Genomic DNA, 13,256 nt, shown 5'->3' on the forward strand with positions numbered 1-13,256 from the left:
GGCACTGGTGGGGGGTGGTCCGGCGCTGGCGAGCCTGGCCAAAGGGGGGGGCATTATTTGGTCGGCCGGGTCCACGCGCAGCCAGTGCCATGTTGCACGGCGCGGCCGCCCGCCCTACGCGGCAATTTCCGGCCGTATCGGCAGCTGGAGCCGGGTGCTTTACGCTGCGTGCCTGCTAGCCCTCCACCACGCCGGTATCAGGACACAGTCTCCAAATCGGAGAATCCAGCCCATGGGTTTCCAGGCGATGGATTCAAACCTGGGACAGTGTCAGCTGAGGAAGAATAATGACAACTTGTATTTATGTAGCACTATTAATGTAGTAAAACACCCCAAGACAATACTCAGGAGCACAATCAGACAAACATTGACAGAGCCAGTGAAGAAGACATGAGAATGGATGGGGATCTCAGAAGTAGCTTATAAGACCATCTTTATTGAGGAAAGAGAGACAGGCAATGCAGTTTAAGGAGAGAATTTCACAGCTTCCTGCCTAAATGGCAAAAGGAAAAGCTTTCAATTTTAGGGTGAAAGAAATAGGGATTGGACAAAAGACAGGAGAAATGTAGGCCCGATCAATCGGCCTCATCGCGCCCAGACTCGGTGATGCGATGAGGCCGTTAATTCTCGCAAGAAGCCTCGTGCATGATTTACGATGCACAGGACACTTTGCAAGATCTAGTGAGATGTCGCGATCTGGATCTCACCCTCGCTGGACTGGATCCAGATTTGCATACTTAAGTGAGCAGTTAGTGTCTCCCAGGCGATTGGAGACCCCGAGGTGGTTGGGCTCTGGATAGGGTGGCACCCCGATATCACCCAGGCATCCTGGCACTGCTATTTGCTTTGCTCACCAGCTGTGCTGCCGGGGAATCTACCACGGGGGGGGGGGGGGGGGGGGGCATCTTTGATGGGACAGGGTGATCCCGCTCGTTGGAAGGGCCAGGATCCTGTCCTAGGAGAGACATGTCCTGGCTGTAAACTGGCGACAGGGAGGAGACAATATGAAGTATCCCAATATTGAAGTCTGTGCTTGGATGAAATTGACTTGTAGATAAGGTGGCTTCAGCTTGGAGCACCCACTAACCAAACGATGGTATTCTCTGCAGCCTGCAGCCAAATTACTGTATTATCTCAAATTGCCTAAATAAATAAATAAAACAAATAGAAAATCGCTGTAAATCAATGTCTACGGCAGCGGTCAACTTTAAATCCTGAGACCATTGTAACATTCGCATCCATGTTATTAATGTGCTCTAATAATTCCCACGTGTAAAGCGCTCCCCCAGAAATTATTAAAAAACTGTTACAAGAGAATGAGGAGTAAAAACAAATCAGATTAAAATACCCACAATGCATTTTGTTGCTTTCCTGAAAAGCTTCATCCTCTTTGTCAACCGAAGATGGCAGAGTGCAGTATTTATTTATATTATCATCTAAATACCAGCTCAAATTCTCATCTGCCACACTGAACATCACGACAAAGTCCTGGTCAACATCTTTACGTTTCAGTGTCACATCATCCAGAATTCCTGCCAACATTAAAGCAGAACAAAGAACTTAGTCTGAAGTTAGGAAATGTGTTTGCTCCTTTCGCAAGGCTGAAAGTACAGGTCTCCCTTTATTTAGATTTAAAATACTAAATTCCGTTCAATCTTTAGTTCACATACAGACAGTCCGTTTACAGAATAAAAACAGTCTGACAGCATCTGTGACTGAGAGAAACAGAATGAAGATTTTGAGTCCAATGTGACTGCTACGGTTCAGTCATGATTCCATGAGAGTCGATGTTTCAGACCTGCCTGCAGAACAAGTTGAGCTATTGAATGAGGGAAATTGAGTTCCTTTAACCATTGTCCTATAACCCTGATCTGTGAATTTTACTTTGAATACTATCCAGTTCTAAGGCCTATCCAAGTCCAGTAAGTGTTATTCAAGGTAAAGCTTCTAAATCTGGTGAACTAATTTCAAGTTTAGAGACCTAGAATTCAATATGCACGGATAATTCAACCAAGAGGGATGTGCTGTACCTTTCTTACATGTCAACAATGCTCCAATCAAACCTGAGGAAATATCCCTTGGTGCATCTACATGGGAATGGTAAATCCAGGTTAAACAAGCAGGGTCAGCATTTGTAGGTGCATATTCTTTCTTTACTACCCATGTGTACATGTGGCTTCCCCCTGGTGGAACAGCATCATCCATCTTGTGTTTATCGGGTGTACCGTCAGGATAGAAAGCACCTGTAAGGAAGAACTCATTTGTAACATGTGCACTGATATCTCTCGGAATTCATCAAAACGTTAGCACATAAAAGCGAGATTGCATCAATGGTTACTGGTCAACTACACAATATTGCTGCTCAAATAAATTAGAAATGTCATTGGAAACAGTAGAGCTCAATCACTAAACAAAGGAAGAACGGCGTCAGATGGGAAACGTGTTGAAAAAGGGAAGGAACATATAAAGAAATGACCTTGAGATCCATCTGGTAAAGAAGAAAACCAATAAGTTCTCAGCAAGAAATAGGGAAGGGTCTCTACATTTTATGGAGCACTTTGCTGCACATTTTCTTGGTGTTGTAAGAGAAAAATTCCTCTAAATAAAGGCTGGATTCAAATCTTCACCATGAGAAAACATCCAGCAGAGTCAGAATGGTTAAGAGTCATACGATAATTATCTCACATAAACTTCTGTCTTCTTAACGTGAACTAGCAAATGTGATCACTTGGAACAATTCTAGCTCTAACTGGTAATCCTAAAGCGGAGTTCTACTCAGCTGATTGATGGCCCAGTCTAAGATATTTGCAACGAGCAGAATCTAACTATGAAAAATTAGAGGAAACCAGGACAATTCTAGAAATGACAAAGGGGAAAAGTGATTCAAGCTCTTTTCTGGCCAAGGATGTGCCTCCATCCTTTTGATATAGGCCACAAGCAAACTTCCTGCCATCTCCACGCCCTGCTGACTCATCACCGTCTCAACAGGGGAGGGGATCCAGCAGTACGTGACGCTGGTGGTAGAGTCGACGTGGGTGGACCAGGACATGTTTTTGGAGATGTGCACCCCTAGGAATTTAAACTGCTAACCATCTCCACCTCGGCCCGTTGATGCTGACAGGGGTGTGTACAAACAAGCTGGTGCAATGCACAGCCTCTTAAAGGCCACTGCTCCTCTTGGATTGGATTGGATTTGTTTGTTGTCACGTGTACCGAGGTACAGTGAAAAGTATTTTTCTGCGAGCAGCTCAACAGATTATTAAATACATGAAAAGGAAATAAAAGAAAATACATAATAGGGCAACACAACATATACAATGTAACTACATAAGCACTGGCATCGGATGAAGCATACAGGTTGCAGTGTTAATGAGGTCAGTCCATAAGAGGGTCATTTAGGAGTCTGGTGACAGTGGGGAAGAAGCTGTTTTTGAGTCTATTCGTGCATGTTCTCAGACTTCTGTATCTCCTGCCCGATGGAAGAAGTTGGAAGAGTAAGCAAGCCGGGTGGGAGGGATCTTTGATTATGTTGCCCGCTTTCCCCAGGCAGCAGGAGGTTTAGATGGAGTTAATGGATGGGAGGCAGGTTCATGTGATGGACTGGGCGGTGTTCACGACTCTCTGAAGTTTCTTGCGGTCCTGGGCCGAGCAGTTGCCATACCAGGCTGTGATGCAGCCCGATAGGATGCTTTCTATGGTGCATCTGTAAAAGATGGTAAGGGTTAATGTGGACATGCCGAATTTCCTTAGTTTGCTGAGGAAGGATAGGCGCTGTTGTGCTTTCTTGGTGGTAGCGTCGACGTGGGTGGACCAGGACATGTTTTTGGAGATGTGCACCCCTAGGAATTTGAAACTGCTAACCATCTCCACCTCGGCCCCGTTGATGCTGGCAGGGGTGTGTACAAACAAGTAAGGGGGAAAAGTGATTCAAGCTCTTTTCTGGCTCTTTTCTGAAAGGGAGGCTGCACTCATTCAATTGGAGCTGCTGCAGATCGTCTTGCGAGAACTTGGATGGAAAAATAAGTACAACAAGAGGACCAATAGGCAAGAGAGGGGTTCACAGGTTTTCAGATGCGGCGTGGGAGGCATTAGTACTAAAGATGAAAAGGAGCAAAACTGCCATATGCTGGAAGAGCATAGGAGGCCCTCAAGGCACACGCTGAGGAAGGAATGCGAGCTAGTAAGCAGGGAGGTCGATTTGAAGGGGGTGGCACAGAGGACCTGGCTGCACAGCTGGTCAAGGCCAGTGAATGCTCATTTACATGATAGCTTCTGCTCACTGCTCCATCAACATCTCACTCTGTGCACCACAGCCTTATCACTCACTCATCAGCAATCAGGACTGCCACATACCTCCAGCTATTCCACTACAGCAGGCACACCAATCAAACTCAGTGGCTGGAATTTTCTGGTCTTTCTCACTGGAGGAAGCTTCCGATCCCGCCAATAGCGAACCCCCATTGCAGGTTTCCCAGTGGCGAGGGGTGCAGAGAACGGGAAACCCCGTTGGTAAGGATTGGAGAAAATTAAGAGTTAAAAAATGGAAATGGGATAAAAATAAAAGAGGGCGTTGATAAGGGCAGCTGTCTGAGATGCAAATTAGCAACCAGTGAGAAAAGCAAGTGTTTACCTATGTGACCAGAGGAAAACAATGGGGTGTAGAAGAGCTGCCATTTTGGCAATATTTGTTTTAAATGCACCCATTTGGTATTAGTTACAGGCCCCTGGCTGCTCACTCTGCTGACTGTGTCCTGTAAATGTCCACATTCCTCTGGTCATTTGGGAGCCCACCCAGGCAGCGGCACTGGAAACCCTCAGACCCCAGCTGACCCATAAAACATAGAACATGGAATATACAGTGCAGAAGGAGGCCATTCGGCCCATCGAGTCTGCACCAACCCACTTAAACCCTCACTTCCACCCTATCCCTGTAACCCAATAACCCCTCCAAACCTTTTTTGGTCACTAAGGGCAACTCCACTATCCCTGCAGCAGAAGATAGAGCCACAAAGAATGGCCAACAATATTAAGATCATAGAATCATAGAATTTACAGTGCAGAAGGAGGCCATTCGGCCCATTGAGTCTGCACTGGCACTTACAAAGAGCACCCTACTCAAGCCCACGTATCTACCCTATCCCCGGAACCCAGTAACCCCCACTTAACATTTTTTGGACACTAAGGGAAATTTATCTTTGGACTGTGGGAAGAAACCGGAGCACCCGGAGGAAACCAACGCAGACACGGGGAGAACGTGTAGACTCTGCACGGACAGTGACCCCGCAGGGAATCGAACCTGAGACACTGGCGCTGTGAAGCCACAGTGCTAATCACTTGTGCTACCGTGCTGCTTTGGGCAGGATGGGCGTGGACAAGCTCAATCAGTGGCACACCAGCTGGCACTCATCAGAAGCACTATCCCACTGCAGGGGATTAGCAGAGTTCACACTAAACAAAGGATACATGCACCGTGACACACTGCCCCTCGCAGGGCCGAGGCCTCAACAGTTACACTATCAGCTAGCCCACTCCGCAGGACCATTAACTGTCCACCATGTTCCTGCTCCCATCCATCTTGCCCCCAGTCAGGTTGTGACACCCAGGACCCACTGCAGCTACGCTCCCAGCAGGCGCACACTTCCCTGCCTAACCCAATCTGTCGGACCTGCCCACACACAAGCCCCCAAGCATGGAGTCAATTGGTGGCACATAGTGACCCTCCCAACCAGGTGCCACACTGCTGGCAATTTAACACATGGCCCAGTGAGGAAACCCACAGTAGACCCCACTGGGGAGACAGGACAGGGGCCACAGAGCCTATCCCTGACACAGGCTGCGGCAGCCACCAGTACCCCTGGTGAGGACAGAGGCTCCCCATATCACAGACTCAGTGCCATTCACTGATGGGGACAGGGGTGCTGTGTGGAAGGCCACATATTAGGTGGAATGGCTGAGGGGTGGGGGTGGGGGGGGGGGGGGGGGGGGGGGGGGGGTGGAGCTGAAATGCAACTCAGGGGCACCATGTAGCCTGTTGGATGTGAATGGGCAAGGGAATACTCATCTTGCTAACATGTCTTCTCTCTCCCCCGTCACCCCCCCCCCCCAAATCCCCCACCCCTTGCAGATAATTAATTTTGAAGTGAAGCCAGGAATGCTCACTATCTACCTGGCCGCAGCTGCCATGGCAGGCGCACGGACACTGGGAGGCATACGGCCTGCTCGGGGAGGACCCTGTACAAGAGGAGCCTGCCCCTAGAAGAGCAGGGGCCAGCCAGTGAGGTTCCAGTGCCGGCCGTTCAATAGGCCAAGGAGGTGTGCAGGAGGCCCTGCATCCATTAGCGCCTGTCCTTCGAGGAAATACCGGACCGCCTGTGCTGCCAAAGACTTTGGCTAACCAGGAAGACCACGTGCCACCTGTGCCAGATAATGGCACACCTGGCACCACGTTGGTGTGAAGGCAATACTTACTCCCTGTGGCTGTCAAGGTGATGGTCGCCGTGAACATTTATGCGTCTGGGTCTCTTCAGGGGCTGAGTGGGGATCTGTCTGGTATCTCGCAGACGTCTGTGCATCTGCGTTGTGTCGGATGCCCTATATGCCCAGGCAGCAGACTATATAACCTTCAATCTGGACCAAGCCCACCAGGATGCCGTGCAGCAAGATTTGACGCCATCTCTGGCATGCCTAGGTCCATGGGTTAATTGATGGAACACATGGCCTCTGTGAGCACCGGCGCCATCAGGGGGTGCCCTTCATCAATCGGAAGGGCTTCCACTCCCTGAATGTGCGACCATGAGCTGCACATAATGTACATCTGCGCCTGATATCCAAGCAGTGTGCATGATGTATACATCTTGGCACACACTAGCCGGATCCCGGTGCCTTCGAGGCACTCCCTCGGGTGAGGGGTTGGCTCTTCAGCGACAAGGTTACCTGCGACAAAGATCTTGGATGATGATGCCTGTCGCATGCCCCAGGCCGACGCGGAGAAACGCTATAAGGACGCCCATGCAGCAACCAGCAGTGTCACTGGGCGGTGCATCAACATCCTAAAGATGCGCTTCTGATGCCTGGACTGCTCTGGTGGGGCACTCCAATGTAGCCCCAAGAGGATCTCGAACATCATGCTATCCTGCGGCGAAGTACACATTGCGTAGCAGAGGGGAGACATGCTGGAGCTGAAGGAAGAGCACCGCCTTGGCCTTGTTTTCCTTGGAGCTGTTGCTGAGCAATGTGTTCAGATGATGTGCCTGCCAAAGCTGAATAGCCAGAGGTATGTGGAAGCTGCGAAAGGTAGGAGCGAGGCAGACAACATTGGTAAGTGAGAAGGGTCAGGTGGAGTGTCAGAATGATAGGTATGAGTGTGGATTGCTTATGGCTGAATGATGGGGCTGTGGTGCATTGAGCAAGTAGTGGATGAAGCGGATGTCTTTCGTTCAAGCAAGTTGGGTGAATTACAACAAAAAGATTCAAAGACAAAGACGTTTTATCAGAAAGCATATATGGGAACGGAATCGGAGTGTATACCGGAATGTTATTACATTAGAAATAATGTATTAAGAAATGGAGATCTTTACATATTGAAGCAGATGAGAAATGGGCAGAAGTTCAAGTGCATTCATGGTAGGTTATGGAGTCTTTGTGGGTAGCACATGTGGTTACAGTCGGGGTTATTTAGGGATGAGGAAGACTCATGCAAAAATACAAGTACATTTTTATTGGCCTGTTCTGCACAAGGATGTAGTTGAACTTTGCCGTACATGTCACACATGTCAGATAATAGGGAAACCTCAGGCGGTAATCAAACCAGCACCTTTCATACCCATTACCGCATTCATAGAATTTAACATGCAGCAGGAGGACATTTGGCCCATCGGGTTTGCACGGGCCCTTGGAAAGAGCACCCGACTTAAGCCCATGTATCCACCCTATCGCCATAACCCAGTAACCCCACCTAAACATTTGGACACTAAGGGATAATTTAGCATGGCCAATCTACCTAATCTGCACACCTTTGGACTGGGGGAGGAAACTGGATCACCCGGAGGAAACGCATGCAGACATAGGGAGAATGTGCAAACACCACGCAGACAGTCACCCGATGCCGGAATTGAACCTGGAACCCTGACCGAACCACTGTGCCCTTCGAGGAACCATTAAAAGCAAGATTTAGTGGGAAGTATCAGATTGAAAGGAAACACAGTGAGATTAATTATTTGATAAGAACGCCAAACAGAAGGAAGGATCGTGTGTGCTGCTAATATGCTGAAAAGTTATGTTGATAGAGAAGAAAAGGAGGAAGTGATAGTTGTTGTAACTCATGAAGAGATAAATCCAGACAATTCTGAATTTGATATTCCTCAAATTAATTGGACAATGAGGAAACATTCAAAATTTGGGATAAATTGAATTACCTGAAAACGTCATTGCAGTCACTTGTGTGGGGGATAATTCGGGAAGTACAAAGTAATTACGCCGCCGGATGTAGCTATCAGAAATGATGTTCCCATTAAACAACATCCAAGCAAGCTCAATCTGCTAACGACAGCAGGTACAAACAAAGATAACTGATTTACCGGCAACAGGTCAGCATGCGAGGAGAAGATAGAGATTAATAGGATGAACAGTCAGAGCCAGTCTAACGACTGCGGAGGGGAAGGAAACCTAAACAAAAATCTAAATGTAAGATGACTGTTGGAGTGAAAGTTGGGGATGAAGCTGAGTGTTATCAGTGATTATTAAAGGAGGTCAGAATGTGTGGAAAGTATAGTGCACAAGAAAATCCTGCAAGGGAAAGGCAAATCAGTCGGCCATATTTAAAAACCTCGTACTTAAATGCACGCAATAGTTGGAATAAGGTCAATGAGCTGACGGCACAAATAGAGATAAATGGGTATAATTTGGGATTACTGAAATATGGTTGCAGGAGGACTAGGACTGGGAGTTGAACGTCCAAGGATACTCAGTATTCTGAAAGGATAGACAGGATGGAACAGGAGGTGGAGTAACTTTATTGGTAAAGGTGACATCAAGGCTGTATTAAGAAATTATATTGGCACTAAGGGTAAAAATGTTGAATCGATCTGGATGGAAATAAAAAACAAGGGAAGAAAACTCCTTTGTAGGAGTAATATACAGGCCCCAAGCAATTCTTCCAAAGTGGGGCATAGTATAAACCAAGAGATAATGAGGGCTTGTGAGAAGGGCACAACGGTAATCATGGGTGATTTTAACAACCACATTGACTGGACTAATCAAATTGGCAAGAGGGAGATTTCATAGAATTTACAGTGCAGAAGGAGGCCATTCGGCCCATCAAGTTTGCACCGGCTCGTTGAAAGAGCACCCATCCACCCTATCCCCATAACCCAGTAACCCCACCCAACACTCAGGGCAATTTTGGACACTAAGGGCAATTTAGCATGGCCAATCCACCTAACCTGCACATCTTTGGACTGTGGGAGGGAACCGGAGCACCCGGAGGAACCCCACGCACACACGGGGAGAACGTGCAGACTCCGCACAGACAGTGACCCAAGCCAGAAATCGAACCTGGGACCCTGGAGCTGTGAAGCAATTGTGCAAACCACTATGCTACCATGCTGCCCCATAGAGTGTATGAGGGATTGTTTCGTCGAGCAATGTTTATGGAGCTAACCAGGGAGCAGGCTATTTTAGATTCAGGAATATGTAACGAAGAAGGTTGATAAATAGACTTGTCGTTAAGGATCCTCTTGGAAGTATTGATCACAGCATGCTAGAATTTCAAATTCAGATTGAGCGAGAGAAGATGGAGTGAAATATTAGAGTTTTAGCGTTGGGCAGAGGGAATTATACAGGCCTGAGGAAAGAGTTGGCCCAAGTAGACTGGACAAAGATAATGGAGGGTAGGACAGTTGAGGAACAATGGCGGATGTTCAGGGAGATATTAAATACTTCTCAATTGAAGTATATTGATGGGAGAAAAAAGTTCCATGGTTAAACAAGGAAGATATAAAGGCAAAATCTAGGGCATACCAGACTGCAAAAGCTAGTGGTAAGCTGGAGGATTGGGATAACTTTCAGCAAAAGGCTACTAAAAAGAGAACCAATGTGAACTATGAAAAGAAAACTAGCAGAAAACAAACACGGATACCAAAAGCTTCTATACGTAAAGAGGAGAATAGCTAAAGTAAATGTTGGCCCTTTATAGGACGATACTGGTGAGGTAACAATGGGGAACACAAAGATGGCAGTGGGTGGAACCAATATTTTACCTCTGTCTTCATGGTAGATGATTATTTAAAATTCCTAAAACTACAGTTAGTGCAGAAGAACGTGGTGCAATAACCATCACTAGGGTGAAGGTATTGAATAAACTAATAGGATTAAAGGCAGATAAGTCTCCGGGACCTGCTGGCCAGCACCCCAGGATGTGAAGGGAAGTTGACAGCAGAGATAGTGGATGCATTGGTTATGGTATTTCAGAATTGCCTGGATTCTGGAAGGGTTCCGATGGATTGGAATGTGACACCCCTATTCAAAAAGGGGGAGAGACAAAAAGTAGGAAACTATAGACTGGTTAGCTTGGCCTCTGTGGTGGCGAAGTTGCTGGAAGCAATCATTAAGGAGATAACTGAACATTTGGAAAGACAAAGCTCAATCCACCATTGTCAGCATGGTTTTATGAAGGGCAAGTCATGCTTGACAAATATGCTCGAGTTCTTTGAGGATGTAACCAGCAAGGTGGATAATGGGGGAACTGTGGATGTGGTATATCTAGATTTCCAGAAGGCATGTGACAAGGTGCCACAGAAAGACTGATCCAGGAGGCGAGATCACAGGGAATTGGGGATAGAATATTAGATTGGATTGAGGATTCGCTGACTGACAGAAAGCAGAGGGTCGGGATAAATGTGTCCTTCTCTGATTTGTGGACTGTAAATAGCGGGGTTCCACAGGGTCCAGTTCGCGGACCTCAACTATTTACAATCTATATAAATGATCTGCAACCAGGTACAGAGTGTAACGTAGCAAAATTTGCAATTGAAAAGAAAATAGGTGGGAAAGCAGGCAGTGAAGAGGAGGTAAAGATTTTACTGACAGATATTGATAGGCGAGGAGATTGGGCCATAATTTGGCAGGTGGAGTTTAATGTAGATATATGTGAGGTTATCCATTTTGGCCAAAAAAATAGAAAAGCAAATTATCTAAATGGAAAAGAGATTCAAAATCCATATGGGCAGCCGGATCTGGGTGTCTTTATTCGGAAATTGGGAGCATTCATGGAACAGATGGAGGCAGTGGACCCTTGGTGATTCCTACACCCTGGTGAGAAAGAATTCTCATTCTTTTCACCAGAACACAAGGTATACACAGGATCGACTTCTTTGCAGTGGGGAAATGGGTGCTTCCAGAAATAGTCAGAGCGGAATACACCACGGCAGTCCTCTCCAACCACCGCCCCATATGGAGGTTGGGCACAGACGTCTTGGTCAACAAGGCCTTCTGCCAGAAAACATCACAGGCCATAGGCGAGTAAGTTACTAATAACCAGAACGGAGAAGTCTCACTTTCCACTGAAGTCGGTGATTAGAGGAGAGATTATAGCCTACAAGGCTCGTAGAGGTAGGGAAGAGAGGGCGGCCAGGCAGCAACTGGTTGACTCCATCTTGGAGGTCAACAGAAAATACTTCAAGGCTCCGATCGTAGAGCTTCTGACGGAGATGAAAAAACTACAAATGGACTTTAACCTGCTATCCACCAGGAAGGCAATGCACCAACTCCGCCAGATACAGGGGACCTTTATGAGCACGGAGAGAATGCTAGCCACATGTTGGTTCACCAGCTAAGAAAGCAGAAAGCCATTGGGGAGATAGCACAGGCGGATTGGTAGCCGAATCAAAAATGGTCACCACGCATCTGAGGCCTTCTACCAGTTACTGTACACCTCCGAGACCCCCACAGGGACTCGGGGATGAAACGGTTCCTCGATGGACTGGATATGACAGATGTGGGAGATGATAGACGGAGGAAGCTAGAAACACCAATAGAACTGGGAGAGATCATAGAGAGCATCAGCTCCATACAGGTGGCGAAGGCGCCGGGACCAGATGAATTCTCAGCAGACTTCTATAAGACATTCACACCAGCCTTGGCCCTGCACCTACGGGAGATGTTGGCAGATTCGATAGAGAGGGGCACCCTGCCTCCAACGCTAACGCAGGCCATTGTATCATTGATACCAAAGAAAGACAATGACCCAATGGAATGCGGATCATATAGACCCATTTCGCTGCTCAACGTAGATGCAAAAATACTCACGAAATTCCTGGCCAAGAGACTGGAGAACTGCGTACCAGAGGTGATCGCAAAGGACCACATAGGCTTTGTCAGGCTTTGTCAAGGGTAGACAGCTAACAGCGAACATCAGACAGCTGCTAATGTATACTGACCTCATATGGGGAGAGAACACCAGAGGTGATCATCTCCCTGGATGCAGAAAAGGCCTTCAACAGAGTCGAATGGAAGAGGTATCGGAGCGGTTTGGGCTAGGAGCAGGGGACGGGATTCTCTCAGCCTGGGGCCGGGCCGGAGAATCGCCGCGACTGCGCGAATCGTGCCACGCCGACCTGATGCCGGGACTCTATTCTCCGCAGAGCTCTACGCAGACCCCCCCCCCCCCCCCCACCAATTCTCAGCCCAGGATGGGCCGAGCGGCCGTAGTAAAAAACCCGAGTCCCGTCGGCGCCGTTCTTTTTTTTTTTTAAATTTAGCATCCCCAATTCATTTTTTTCCAATTAAGGGGCAATTTAGCGTGGCCACTCCACCTACCCTGCACATCTTTGGGGTTGTGGGGGTGAAACTCACGCAGACACGGGGAGAATATGCAAACTCCACACGGACAGTGACCCAGAGCCGGGATCGAACCTGGGACGTCGGCACGGTGAGGCTGCAGGGCTAACCCACTGCGCCACCGTGCTGCCCTCGTCGGCGCCGTTTTAACCTGCTCTCAGCCGGCGGGACCACGGCGTGGAAGGGTCTAGGGGCGGCCTCCGTCGTGGCCTGGCCCGCGATCGGGGCCCACGCTGGAAGCCTGCTCTCTTCTGCGCCGGCCCCTGTAGCCCTACGTGTCTGGGTTGGCGCAGAGAAGGGAGCCACTGCGCATGCGCGGACCCCGTGGCGCCCAGTTGACGCCGGGATCAGCAGCTGGAGCGGCGAGGGTCGTTCCAGTGCCGTGCTGGCCCCCTGTTGGGGCCAGAATTGCTGATCCTACA

The 13,256-nt window shown here is 48.2% G+C and overlaps 1 protein-coding gene across 4 annotated transcripts in view; it reads right to left on the bottom strand.

Annotated features, from left to right (window-relative positions):
* The window catches only part of LOC140391683 (ferroxidase HEPHL1-like), a 190,649-nt gene that overhangs the window by 129,535 nt on the left and 47,858 nt on the right, over window positions 1-13,256 (bottom strand). For 2 of the 4 annotated variants that reach the window (XM_072476422.1, XM_072476425.1), the window contains exons 3-4: window positions 2,031-2,243; window positions 1,353-1,532 (exon numbers count right to left, since the gene is read on the bottom strand). In XM_072476422.1, coding sequence (XP_072332523.1) covers window positions 1,353-1,532; window positions 2,031-2,243 — 393 coding nt within the window. The remainder of the gene's footprint in view (window positions 1-1,352; window positions 1,533-2,030; window positions 2,244-13,256) is intronic. The other 2 variants (XM_072476423.1, XM_072476424.1) reach the window with 2 other exon arrangements.

The sequence above is a fragment of the Scyliorhinus torazame genome, chromosome 15, assembly GCF_047496885.1.
Source record: "Scyliorhinus torazame isolate Kashiwa2021f chromosome 15, sScyTor2.1, whole genome shotgun sequence".
Lineage (NCBI taxonomy): Eukaryota > Metazoa > Chordata > Chondrichthyes > Carcharhiniformes > Scyliorhinidae > Scyliorhinus > Scyliorhinus torazame.